The following is a 12,488-nucleotide window of genomic DNA, read 5'->3' as shown; positions in this document are numbered from 1 at the left end:
AACAAGGAGCCTTTGCTTCCCCTGCTACACGCAGGCCGCGTCCCCCACACAGCAGGGCAGAGAAACACCGGGCAGGGCTTCCACCCATGCAAGGCGAAGCCCAATCCTGGCACAGTCCAGCAGTCAGGGGCAAGCTATGAAAATCAGTTCACACCAGCAGCCAGGAGCCTCATCTCAGCCCGTTGCCTGGAGTTGCACCCACCTGCCATCTGCCTGCACACACCGCCTTGCACGGCAGAGTCCCGATAGCAACCCGGCTGCAGGTACTGCCCAGCTGTGGGATGCACCACGTACCAGGCAAGCATTACAGAGCACCCACCTGGGACGGGGAGAGAAGGAGGTAGTTTCTTGCTCTTCCTGGGAAGTGGTGGCAAGCAGAATCCAACACATCTGTTTCCCTAGGGGTACATGCATACCTGTAGCTGCTCCCCAGAGGCTGGCACAGTCTTTTCTAACCTGAATGCATTGCTACTTGGCAGGGAAAATGCCAGCGTCCTTCCATGTGCATATCGCAAGCTTTCAGCACACAGTGACTCTCAACCAGGTGGCCATGGCACCCAGGGATGCCTTGAGATCCTATGGAGGGGAGCCATGCAGTGGTAGCACTGTTTGGCAAGCAAGTATAATTCACAAGACAAGACAACCCCCGAGATTTCACGTAGAAATCCATCGTGTCAAAAAAACCCAACCCACCCTGACCCGCTGCGGTCCTTCTGAGTTCTCTGCAACAGAAAAAAAGCTCTATTGTTTGTCTGTAGTCAAAAAATGAAAGAAAAGGACTCGCTGGCATGTTCTGAGGGGCGCGTCAAGCCCAACGCGGTTGAGACCCACTGGAGCCTTACTACACCTTTCCAAAGGGACTGGTATTCTCATCCCCTCAGCATTTAAAGTCTCAATTTTTGAATGTCCCTTCACATTAGGGGACTCCAAATATAAGATGCTTGCAGGAGTAACTGCCAGAGATGCTCATCAACCCCACCCCAACACCCATGGCAGAGGTAGACAGAGGGTATTCTTCTAGAGGAAAAAAGGATGATACCCTTGGCCCAGCCTCGTCCCATACATAACTCAGGCTCCACTCATACGCACGCTGAGACACAGAGCGTGCAAGTCTGTGCAGGTTTGTAGACCAGACTCATCCCCGTGCCTGCAGTGCTTCCTGCAAGCTCCTTTCTCGAAGTGAGCAGGTGGCTGAAATTCAGAAGTTTCTTGCTCTCGGGAGCATTTTGGCAGCTAGCCGTCGTGACACCCCACCAGTGTCCTCATAGACATGCAACACAGCATAAGCCTGTGTGCTACCTCCAGAAGGGGCTTGCCAGCTCTGGGACCGCTCCCAGTTCACAGACCCCAGTGAACTGCACCTACCTTTGGAGACTGGCAGTTTCCTTCTGGCTCTTGGACGGTCCCGCTGAGCGAGGAAGTATGCTGTCCTCTGGGGACTTGGTGTCGGGGGGCTTACCTCCCGGAGCAGACAGTAGCACCTGTCAATGCTGAAAAGCCATTGCTAAGGACCCCAGCAAATACCTTGAAGTGTGGGCAAACCCTGATCAGCCCAAACCACACACAACCCCTCTTGGCTCTTCTCTGCACACAGGGGTGGGCAAAGGTGCAGCTAAGCTGACTGCTCTCAACCAGTGCTGCCCACCAAGTCCAGTATCGCTGCATGGGCTCCATCCTCACTAACCATCTGAAGAACGGGCTATCGCAGTGCCAGGGTAACACTGTGCCAACACAGCACAGCAGTGTGTGCACATTACTTTGCCACAATGCGAGTGGAGGGGCCAAAATACTGAGACTTAGTCTAACGCCACAGCCATGCCGGTCAGCAGTGTGGCAAGATCACACCCTCTGGCTCATACGGCAAATCCAGCACAACACTTTTTGGGTGTGTGTGTGTGTGTGGGGGGGGGGGGGGGGGGGGGGGGGGGGGGGGGGGGGGGGGGGGGGGGGGGAGTGGGGCAAAGCTGGCAGGAAAAGCCTTCTGCCAGGTCTCCTCGAGGGAGCTGCATTCCCTGCCCTGCGGGAACAGTTGTGGGGGCAGCAGCCCTGTAACATAGGCTGGCTCTGAGCAAACCATGGAGGCTTGGTGGGGGCTTCCAGGCCACATCATACCCAACATGGCAACTGGCTGTGGCAGTGCCATTGTCCGCACAGTCTGGGTGGAAGGTGGGCCGTGGCGCCAATCCCCAGGGCTGCACAAGCTAATGCAACCGTGAGCGTCTAGGGAGACGGACTCTTCAGGCTGGATTCACTTCCCCGGCTCCTGTTTCCCACTTCCCCATGACCCGAGGCATTGGAGACATTAGGAAACAAGACCTCTTCTGTTCCTAGTTCCAGGGTTGAGTGAGGTTGGGGGGGGGAGATTGGTTTGTGTGGGTGTGGTGGGGGTGGTTGGGGGGGTTTGGTGGTTGTTTGGTCTTTCTGTGTTGTATGGGTTTTGGGGGTTCAGGGGTGGTCTCGTTTGGCCTGATCCTCTTAGCCCAGCATGAGTGGTGAGTGCAAGCCTGTAGCTGAGGGATGCCACACAACCCATTCTGTTGTAGGAAAAGTTAGATGTGGCACTGAGGTCCCTGGCACACTGCAAACCATGGGTTGCCTTCACCCACACCTTAAATGCAGCCACCTCCAGGGTGGAACGTGGCAGCTCTCTCAAGCCAGCAGCACTTGACCAACCAGCCACAGGAGGCAGAGCAATGAATGAGAGAAAGACCCTGTGCTAAAAATGATGGGAATGATGGTTCATCCTGACCCTGCTTCCCCAAAGCCATCTGGCTGCGCAAGACTTGCAACCCAAGGGTTTCAGCTGGGCGGTCTGCTTGTGGATCCAGCCACTGGGAATAAAGGAGGCATCGGCAGCTGCAGTCATTCACTCCCATGGGTCCATGCATGGTGGGGAGGTGCTGGCATTGGCACCACTGCACAACCCGGCTGTTTCCTCTGCATTGCTTCGTGGTTCAGAGGACCTCGCTCAGCCTTGCAGCCCAACCCCCTCTGCTCTGGTCCCTCTCTACCCACTTGGCTGGGCATCAACCAAGGGGGGCACCTCATACACTGCCAGGAGCTCCCTCAGCCCCTGCCCCAGCGGCCCCTCCTGCCAACAGACAAGCAGGGAGGGAGAAACACCTTCCCAGTCTTCTCCCTCTCTCAGAGACCTGCGTGAGCTTTGTAGCCTTGCAGGGCCCTGGTCCCTTGCCTGGGTACTGAGCCCTCACACACTGCCAGGGGGAGCGAAGCAGCTCCCAAACGGACACGGGGTCCCTCCCCGGGACAGAGACCCCCCTTGCAGCCACTCATTTAGGGGCCCAGGACTGAGAACCCAGAGGAGCAATTTGCCCACATCCTGCTCTAAGACCATGCAGCCCATGGAGGCTGCTTGTGGGGGAGAGTAGGGTGTCTTCCCGCTCCACATCATGCTGCTCCATGCTGGACACATCCCCACCCAGAACCAGACCAGCTGCAGGTTGTACTCACAAAACCAGCTTTATTTGGAACAAAACCAGCAATAAATACAGGTGCAGAGGAACCAGCTTAATTGTTTCTATGACTGTGACTGAGCACAGCGACACCACACTTGGAACAGAGCAACACGACAGTCCCAGAGCTCCCGCCCAGCCCTGGCCCTTCAAACCTCACCTCCTACCCCCACCACAGCTCAGCACAGCATGCCCCTAGCCTGGGGACCATGATGGGACCTGTGCAGAACCAGGCTGGTTTGCAAACCCCAGTTCATTGTCAGGGATACCACTTGCATCTCAGAGGCATGCACCCCTGGGCATTCATAAGGCAGAATCAAGAGGACGAGGCACTGTGCTGGGACTCGGTTTCAATTCCTGATGCTGCTTGTGGCCCAGGGAAGTTGCACCCATTTCTGCTCCTACCTCTGTAACACTCAGTCCTGACCTGCTCTGGAGCTATGAGCTGTGGGTGTGAACCAAGGAGACCCAACAGCACACGCATCCCTGGGTGAACTGGGGCTAATAGACTCCAGCTCAGGAGAGAAAATGAGAGTATGTTAATATCTGCACGGTCCAACAAGGCTTGAGGGATGGAGACGGCTTGTCGGACAGCGATCCACAGGGGCAGGAAAGGCCTACCCCATGCTAGGAGGAGGGACGGGGTGGAGAACTCCTTTGATCACAAGGTCTGCAGAGAGCTGCAGGGAAGCTGCAGCTCAGGGGCCACGGGCTGAACCTCACCGACGTGGCTGGGGCAGCAGCTGATCTGACGTGTCTGCAACAGTGCCTGGCACAACAGGGCTGACATCTGGGTTGGGCCTTGCTATAACACACATCCGCCATGGCCAAGTGACTCCAGCATCTCCCCCCAAGGCTCCTGAGCAATGTATATTCCAAAGAGCCAAAACCCTGATCTAAGCAGGCTGCCCCGATCCTCCGTATCTGACCCTGACTGCAGCCAAGGCCTCGCAGGAGCCGTGTTTGGTTAGAGGCGGCACATGACAACAGGCCCAGGGATAGCCGCCCTGTCGCAACAGCGATTGCCCCAGCACCTGATGTTTGCAGGAGGATCCCAGGCTGCAGCAAACCTTCGCCTCCCCTACACCCACCACAGCCCCCGCTGCACTCACAATGGCACAGTGCAGCATCCCAGAGGCCCAGCACCCTGCCACGTCCCGGGCGCTCGCTCCTCTGCTGTGTCAGCAGCTGATGCCCTGAGGAAAGTCCAGCTGACAGCAGATCAGGAGGCAGAGGTATCCAAAACAGCCCTGAGGCTGTCCCAAGGGGTCAGTGCAGTGAGCTGGTAGCAAGCCAAGGGGCTGAACCGGGAGGGAGAGGGACAGCCAAGCAGATGCAGGCAGGAGGGAGTTTGACAGGGTCACCTGAAGCCTCTTGGAGGGCACCAAACTCAGGGCAGGGAATGGGGCACAGGGATCTGAAGCACAGACACAGCAAAGCAGAGTGGGCTTCCCAGACAGAGCAGGGCACCCCGTCCTGGAGACATGGTCAGGAACAGAGGGAGAAGAGAGCAAGGTCTGGCAGGGCTGGGTCTTTCTGCACACCTTCCCCAGCCCAGACTGCTCTCAGTAGGGGTAGGGTGAGACCGAGATGAGGATGATGAAGACGCTGTGCACCTGCTGCTCGCCCATGGCCTGAGCCTGCACCTTGAGGTGGTAGAGGCCAGGGGCATGGAGCGGGCGCAGCGTGGAGATGACGCCGCGGCCCCGCTCGGCTCGCACAGCGAAGGGGCTGCCTGGGTCCTGCTCCAGCACATGGAAGAGGGTACGGTTGTGGGGCGCACCGCCTGGGGAGAGCGCAGCCAAGTGCACAATGTCATGGCCGGCCAGGATGCCGAAGGGCAGCGGGAGGAGCTTGTACTGCAAGGCTGAGGGGCCACCCAGGCTGCAGTCCCCCAGGCAGCGGCGGAGGCACACTCTGCATAAAAACGGGCATGTGTCAGCATGGGGGTCTGTGCACAGGACTCCTGGGCCCCAACCCTGCCATAGACTGAGCCTGTGTGCCTCAGTTTCCTCACGAGGCACCAAGGGGGTTTGCTGCTGCAGGGCCCTGCACGCCTGGTGCTGTGACCGCTCAAAGCACTGGGTATTGGGGTTGTGCTAAAAAGACAAGTGCCAGTCTGCTCCCGTCACCCTGGAGCCAGGGATCCAACCCCTCGTAGGGAAACTGAGCCCCCATCTCTGGTGGCTCCATCCATCCATCCATCCAGGAGGGAGGGAGGGAGGGAGGGAGGGAGCAGCTGCTCTGCTCAGGGCTGGTCCCTGGGGAGCAGCAGTTCTTCTTCCCACCCCTCTCCCACTGCTGTACCCCAGCCCCGCTCCTTACCCCGGGCTGGTGCCTCTCCAGTAGCCAGCAGGGCAGGGTGTGTGCACGCACTGGGAGCCTCCACGCGTATTAAAGCACAGCTGGGCTGGACTGCACCGTGTCCTCCCATCTGCACATTCATCTATGTCTGCAGAGGGAGAGGCAGACAGCAGCTGAACAGGGACCACTTGGAGGGGGACCCTCCACAGCTCTGCTCCATTCACTACCTGCCCCCCCAGGCCTCAGCAGGACACCTTCAAGCTCTATGCAGCCGGTCTCAATGGAGCTCTTCTCTGCCAGCCCCTGGCTGTAAGTCCAGAGGGAGCTGCAGGATCGGGTAGAAAGAGTGCAACCCTCTGCTTCCAAGTCCTGCCAGGGACAAGGGGGCTGCACAGCAGCTCATCAGCAGCCATAGCTGAGCACTGCTGTCTAGTGGCCTGAGCACAGGGGTAGAAGCCCTAGAGATCCTGCAATCTGCAGCATGTCCCTTGGGGAAGCCCCGTCTTCTGCCTGCTCAATGACCCATCTGAGCACAGCACTGCGAGGCTCCAGACTTTAATGAGTCAAATCCCCCCACATGGGAGAAGGGACCTGCCAGCACTCTGGGAAGCCCTGTGGTCAGCTGGCTTTAACCCCTGGCAGAGAGCTGCGGAGCAGCAGTGGAAAGGTATGGCAACCAAGGTTTACCAAGGGACAAGGCTGAGATGGATCTGTTTTCAATGGCAAGCACACACATGGCCCCTGAGCAGTGCCTGGCCCCACACTGACCTTGGCAGGTCTTCCCGTTAGGCAGCAGGCGGTAGCCAGGAGGACACAGGCATCGGTAGCTGCCCTCAGTGTTTTTGCACTCATGCTGGCACAGATTCTGGGCCTGGCACTCATCAAGATCTATGAGATAGCAGGGAAGAAAGCAGGCAGGCATCTGAGCAGGGCATGCTTTGCAACCGGCTCCCATGTGTGCACACAGCAGTGTCGCCCCTCAGGTCGCCCACAGACAGCCAGGCACAGCTTAAAGCCTGTGGAAGGCTCCCAGCTCTCTTCAGGCTTCCTTGTGGGGGTTTCTCAAGGCTTGGGCACCCTCCAGGGCACCAAGGCTTCCACCCTGGTGCTTCTAACTCTGTGGCTGAGATGCAGAAAGGAGGATTGGGGGAAAGGGAGCAGGAGAGAGGGAGCAGACTGCTGTGTGTGGGGCACTCTGGAGCCCAGAGCCCTGCTGTCTCTGCCAAGCCAGACTTACGGGCATTAACACCTGGTGCAGCGTGGACCCCGGTCTCAGACACAGAGTGCCCAGCAGCCGGGGCTGGTGCCAGCCTGCAGGTACCCCAGCAAGGCTAGAGAGCATCGCCCCAAGCACCCCACCCATGCACCCCACTGGAGCACCCAGGGGCAACAGCCTCACCAATGCATGCGCTGCTCCGCCTGGTGAATCCCAGTGGACACTGGGCTCGGCTGCTGCGTCTCAAGGTGTTCCCGGCTGGGCTGAAGGAGAACCAGGTGTAATAGGACCTGCCATGCGAGGGGTTGGGCAGTCTGAGCCACTGCAGATGGGCCCCTCTGTGGGCATCAGTCACATTGCCCTCGGCCCTCTCCAGTGCGGCACAAGACCTGCCATCCCTGAGTAAGGCCTTCCCTGGTGGGCACAGGCACTTGTAGCTGCCCTGGAGATTGTGGCACTGGAAAGCACATGGCGAAGGCACGTGCAGGCATTCATTTATGTCTGAGGGGGAGAGAAGTCACTGTGAGGATGAGAAGCCAACTCCCCATGTGTCCACAGGTCTTTTCATCCCATGTGTGATCTGCTGTTACATCACCACCACCTCTCACAGCTGGGGAAACCGAGGCACAGGGGCAAGGGAAGGGATGAGCCCAAAGCCAGAGAGCGAGTTGGGGTTACAGCCCCTGCGACCGTCCGTCTCCCCCTGCCTCCAGCCCAGTCTCTCAGTGCATGCTGCCACCCCTGCTTTGGCTAGTCCAGAATTAAGTCTCTCTCTCACCCAGGCAGGGGCGGCCGGTGCCCTGGGACTGATAGCCCCGGGGGCATGCACAGTGGTAGCCACCGACAGTGTTCTCGCAGAGCTGGTTGTAGCGGCAGGCATGGGACCCCTCCATGCATTCATTGACATCTGAGGGCAGGAGAGGAGCACAGGTCACAATGCTGAGTGCCCGGGACACTGGCCAAACCCTGGCCCCTCCCAGGGGAGTCACAGAGCCCTTCCCACTGCCGCCCACCTCCCAGGGCTTCCTGCTGCCCAGTCCCAGGCTCCACACTGATGAAAGGACCCATCTGACCCTGAAGCCAACTGGAATCTTTCTCTGAATTGGGCTCAGTGAAGACCGTCAATGCCCAGGACACGGGGACTGGATGACCCCCAGAGCTGGGGATGGCACATGGAGTTTGCACCCATAGGTCAGCGGTGGGGAAAGCCAGCATTGCTGTGCCAAGGCTGGCCTAAAACAGCTCCATGTCTCTTGGGATCACCCTGCCAGCTGGCACAGGGTCACTGAGCCCCTAGCAGTGAGGAGTCCTTGTGCCAGCTGGCTCAGTGGCCTAGCATCCTATGCCCTCTTCCAGCAGTTGCCAGGGCTGCGGCCCATGGTGGGAGCCATTGGGGAGCTGCTGCTCCTGCTTCTGGCCTCGTTCTTGACAGCAGAGAGCTCTGCAGCAGGGCTGCCAACCCACCGCCTGCAGAGCCCGGCCTCCCTGCCCCACTGTGAGCCTCTGCAGGAAGCTGCATTACCTTCACACCCGGCTCCATCCACGCCCGGGCGGAAACCAGCCCCGCAGCGCAGTAGGCAGCGGTACGACCCCACCAGGTTCACGCACCGCTGGCCCAGGTGGCAGGCATGGGTGCCCTGCATGCACTCGTCCACATCTGGGGAGAGAGCACAGCGTGAGCATGGCCCCACACCCTTCCTGTGCGAGTCTTGCCCAGCAGTCCAGGGAGGCCCTGCTTACCTCTGCACTTCCTGCGGTCCAGCGCCAGGGTGTAGCCACCAGGGCAGGAGCAGGAGAAGCTGCCCACAGAGTTGTGGCAGGTGTGTGAACACGGGCGCCTGGGGGCAGCGCACTCGTTCTGATCTGAGGGGGGAGGAAAAGGGGGTCACCAGCCCTTACCCACGCACGCAGGAGGGCAGGCACTCCTGTGCAAGCTACGTCCCCTCTGAGCCCCCGCAGCACGGAGCCAGGTGAAGCCAGGCCACCCCAAGGGAACAGGCAGCTTGGCAGGTCTGCTGAGCTGCTGATAATACCCAGGCAGGGGCTGCGGAGACTGTAGGAGCCAAGAAGCCGGCTTGGCTGCTGGAGATCTGGGATGCACAGGGCAGCCAGAATCTATAACTGCATTCATCAACTTCACCCTCACCCCTCCCGGAGGAGCAGCACGCCTGTCTACCCCAGTGTCCTCCTGCCCACCATCCTCCACACCTCAAGGGAGGCTGCTCGTGGAAGCTGGCCAGTTGCCCCAAGTGCTATGTGGTGGGGGTGCAGTATGTCACGGATGGGCTTAGAACTGCTCATCCTCCTGCAGCCAGGTTACAGGGGCCCTACAAGGTGCAGGGAGCGTGTGTGCAGGGCAGACAGGACTGAGGACAGCCCCAGCCTCGAGCAGGCCTGGAAAGCGAGCACGGGTCTGTGCAGTCTGGTCCAGCCCCACAGGTGGACTCTTACCTAGGCAGTAATGCTGCTGTGGGTCTTTGGTGAAACCCTGGGGACACTGGTCTCCATTCGCCCCTGGAAGACAAATAGAGGAGCTGCGGGACGCCCTGTCAGCACCTCAGTGAAGCAGGGCTCATGGGCTGCAACTACCCCAGCAGTGTCACCCCACTCCCATGCAGGCCAGCTTCCGTCTCAGAGACACCCCTTGTACCCCACAGGCCCCCAGGCAGATCAGAGAAGCTCAAGGGAAATGAGGCTCCATTCCCCTCGCACTGGAAGGGGACAGGGTCGAACTCTGCTGTGCTGGTACCTGCATGGAGGGAGGTGCCGAGCTGGAAACGGAGCTCCTCGGAGGCTGGGTCAAAGGAGGCCTCCACGGACCGGGCCCGGACGTGTTGCACTAGGGTGGGCTGGAAGCCCAGCGTGGGGTCGTACTCAATGGTGTGGTTGCAGCGGGCACGCACCCTGCGCCCATCCTGCAGGAAGCTCTGCACAGAGCCCGCATACAGCTGCCCGGCCCCCGTCTGCACATAGTGCTCGCTGAAAGACTGAGAGCCAAGAAGGCAAAACAGGGCAGGTCAGGGACTGAACCCACTGAGGCTGTGGCAGGCTCTGCCTGGGAGATGGGTCCCATGAGCTGGCACTGCAAAGAGGACCTGGGGAATGCCCCACTCGAGGGAGCCGGCGCCAGAGCAGAGCAGCAGCGGGGCTGCCAGTCCCCACCAGGACCCGATACCGACCTGCAGCAGCACGGCTGCCCTAGCGATGCTCTCAGGCACAAACCCATTGACCACAACATCGAGCAGCAGCTCCCTGCCTGCCTCCAGGCCCCGGGCGATGTGCGTGATGCGCAGGAGCTCCCCTGCAGCGAAAGGTGGCAGCAATGAGGGCTCAACCCAGCCCCAGGCGGTGCTCATACAGCAGACATAGGGCTGAGCACCGCAGGCTGCCATGTGCCCAGGGGGCCAGCAGCAATCTCAGGGCTTGATCCCACACACTCAAACCCAGGCTAGGGAATTGCCCCTCAAGATATGAATGCCCTCATGCCACCTAGCACTACACAGGGCACAGCTCCCCCAGCACCGGGGCTGCACAATGTGCTGGACACCAGCATCCTTAGTCAAGTAAAACCAAATGCAGCCACTTTGCCTGGCTGGGACCCACATCAATGGCTCCTTGAGGGTCCAGCAAACCCAGAACCCTGCATAGAAGTCAATGGGAAATGTCAGCTGACAGGACCAAACCCCCCATGTCACAGGGTTTTGATGCCAAGGCAATGCCCCGAATGAGACACGGGTCACTCAGGACGGGAGGCAGCCAAAGCCCGCAGGGGACTCCTCATGCACTGTGGTGGGGAGGGCTAGCACACAACAGCCCCAGGGATGCTGCTGTGGAGCCTGGCTGTGCTGTGACCATTTGACAACCACCACCAGTTCCTGAGCTGCCCCCAGCCATACCCTGCTTGGCAAGGCACTAGCTACAGCACTGGACCAGGATGCAGGGGACACAGCTCTGCCCCTATCCTGCCTTGGGCAGGGCACTGCACCCCTCTATGCTGGGACATGGGGCTGAGGACAGTGACCTCCAGCAGAAAATGGGAGATGAGATGGAAAGCACGAGGCTTTGACTGCTGTGATCTGAGCTCCCTGGCTGAGACAGAAGCAGTACAGGGATCCCTGGCCTGAGCTGGCAATGCCTAGTTGTAGGGTAGGGATGGCTGGGAGAACAGCCCTGGTGAACAGCTTGACCAGTGTTACCCAGCCTCAAGGCAGCCTCTTTACCAGTAAAGCACCCCTGGGGACTGCTACTTCCCTCCCTGGGGTCTCATTCAAGGTACCTCAAGGATGTCCCCCTTTACCTGTAGCAAATTCCATCTGCGACTCCTGCTTGAAGATGCCTCTGGTCAGTGTGAAGCCATTCACTGTGCTGCCGCTCTGATGTGCAAAGGACCAGTAGATGGGAGCGATGACAGCAACCAAGACCCTCATCAGTGGCCCTGGGGGTACGGCAGGGAGAGTCAGGTCTGGGGCAGTTGCAGGCTGCTAACCCAGGGCTGGAGGGATAGTAGCAGGGTCTGATTCTTAGAGGTGCAAATTCGCACAACACTTGTCCTGAGGCAAGAGGCCTCTCTGCACTGGGCCCTTCCCCTTCCCCCTGTCCTGGTCAGTCAGAGCCCAGAGCCTTTCCCTGCGCCTCGACTGGAAAGAGCTTCCTCCTTCCCTGCTCCTGAGAAAGGCCCCACTGGGGCACTTTACCAACAAATGCCAGGGTGCATAATCCATATTCAGCTAACAAAGGTCCTATGCACTTAACCAGCATGCAAAGAGTGAAAGGCTGTTTCAACATGAGACAAAGCCTGGGCCAACTGTCATGCTATGCAGCTAGGCAAATTATGCACACTTCCTTGCAGAATTATTTCCTTGCATAATTAGAGCACCAGCTGGTTTCTAAGATGCTGCCCTGCCCAGCCTTCGGACTAACAGGGCTACCCACCCCCTCCAACACATAGAAGTGGAGTACCCTGTGCTGTCAACGCACTGCTCAGTGGGCACATCTGCCTGAGGTTGACAATTATGTTGAATTGCTGGCCATTCAATTTGCATGTAGGAAACACCAGAGGGTACCTTCTGCCCACGCATACCATACCCTTGGTGACATTGTCCCCACGTACCAACCGCTGGTGGGATATTCCGGATGCTGCTGCGTATGGTGGTGATGCCCGAGCGGAGCTCCTCTGTCACACTGCTGTTCAGAGAGGCGATGCCAAATTCCTTGTTGTTAATGATGCCGATCAGACTGCCCCGGACCTGGAGGGGCTCTCCTGCAGGGGAGGGATAGGGAATGAGTCACAAGACTGACACAGCCTCCTGGACACTGTAGGACATGAGCAGGTGGGCAAAGGGCTACCAAGTGGACATGAAGCTGGGAAGGATGGATTCCTATCCCCGTCCCCCACTGCTCCAGGGCCTCACAAGTTCCCATCCAGGGAAAACTCCCTTTCTAGAGGCATCAGGGACCTGGGTCTGCTCAGCAGCACCATGCATAGGATCAATTCA

General features: G+C 59.1%; 1 protein-coding gene across 1 annotated transcript; it reads right to left on the bottom strand.

The window, feature by feature from the left end:
* Positions 1–3,467: 3,467 nt before the first annotated feature.
* Positions 3,468–12,312, bottom strand: LOC132246853 (hemicentin-2-like). Its single transcript, XM_059720118.1, has 12 exons — positions 12,104–12,312; positions 11,291–11,428; positions 10,173–10,294; positions 9,743–9,980; positions 9,445–9,507; positions 8,734–8,856; positions 8,516–8,650; positions 7,772–7,900; positions 7,177–7,494; positions 6,546–6,665; positions 5,799–5,925; positions 3,468–5,390 (listed from the first exon to the last, which is right to left on the bottom strand). Exons 2-12 carry the CDS (start codon positions 11,418–11,420, stop codon positions 5,039–5,041), a joined length of 1,857 nt encoding a protein of 618 aa, XP_059576101.1. The 5' UTR covers positions 11,421–11,428; positions 12,104–12,312; the 3' UTR covers positions 3,468–5,038.
* Between the last annotated feature and the right edge of the window lie 176 nt (positions 12,313–12,488).

This window comes from Alligator mississippiensis, unplaced genomic scaffold (assembly GCF_030867095.1).
Source record: "Alligator mississippiensis isolate rAllMis1 unplaced genomic scaffold, rAllMis1 scaffold_171, whole genome shotgun sequence".
NCBI lineage: Eukaryota > Metazoa > Chordata > Crocodylia > Alligatoridae > Alligator > Alligator mississippiensis.
This window is presented reverse-complemented; position numbering and strand designations above follow the sequence as displayed.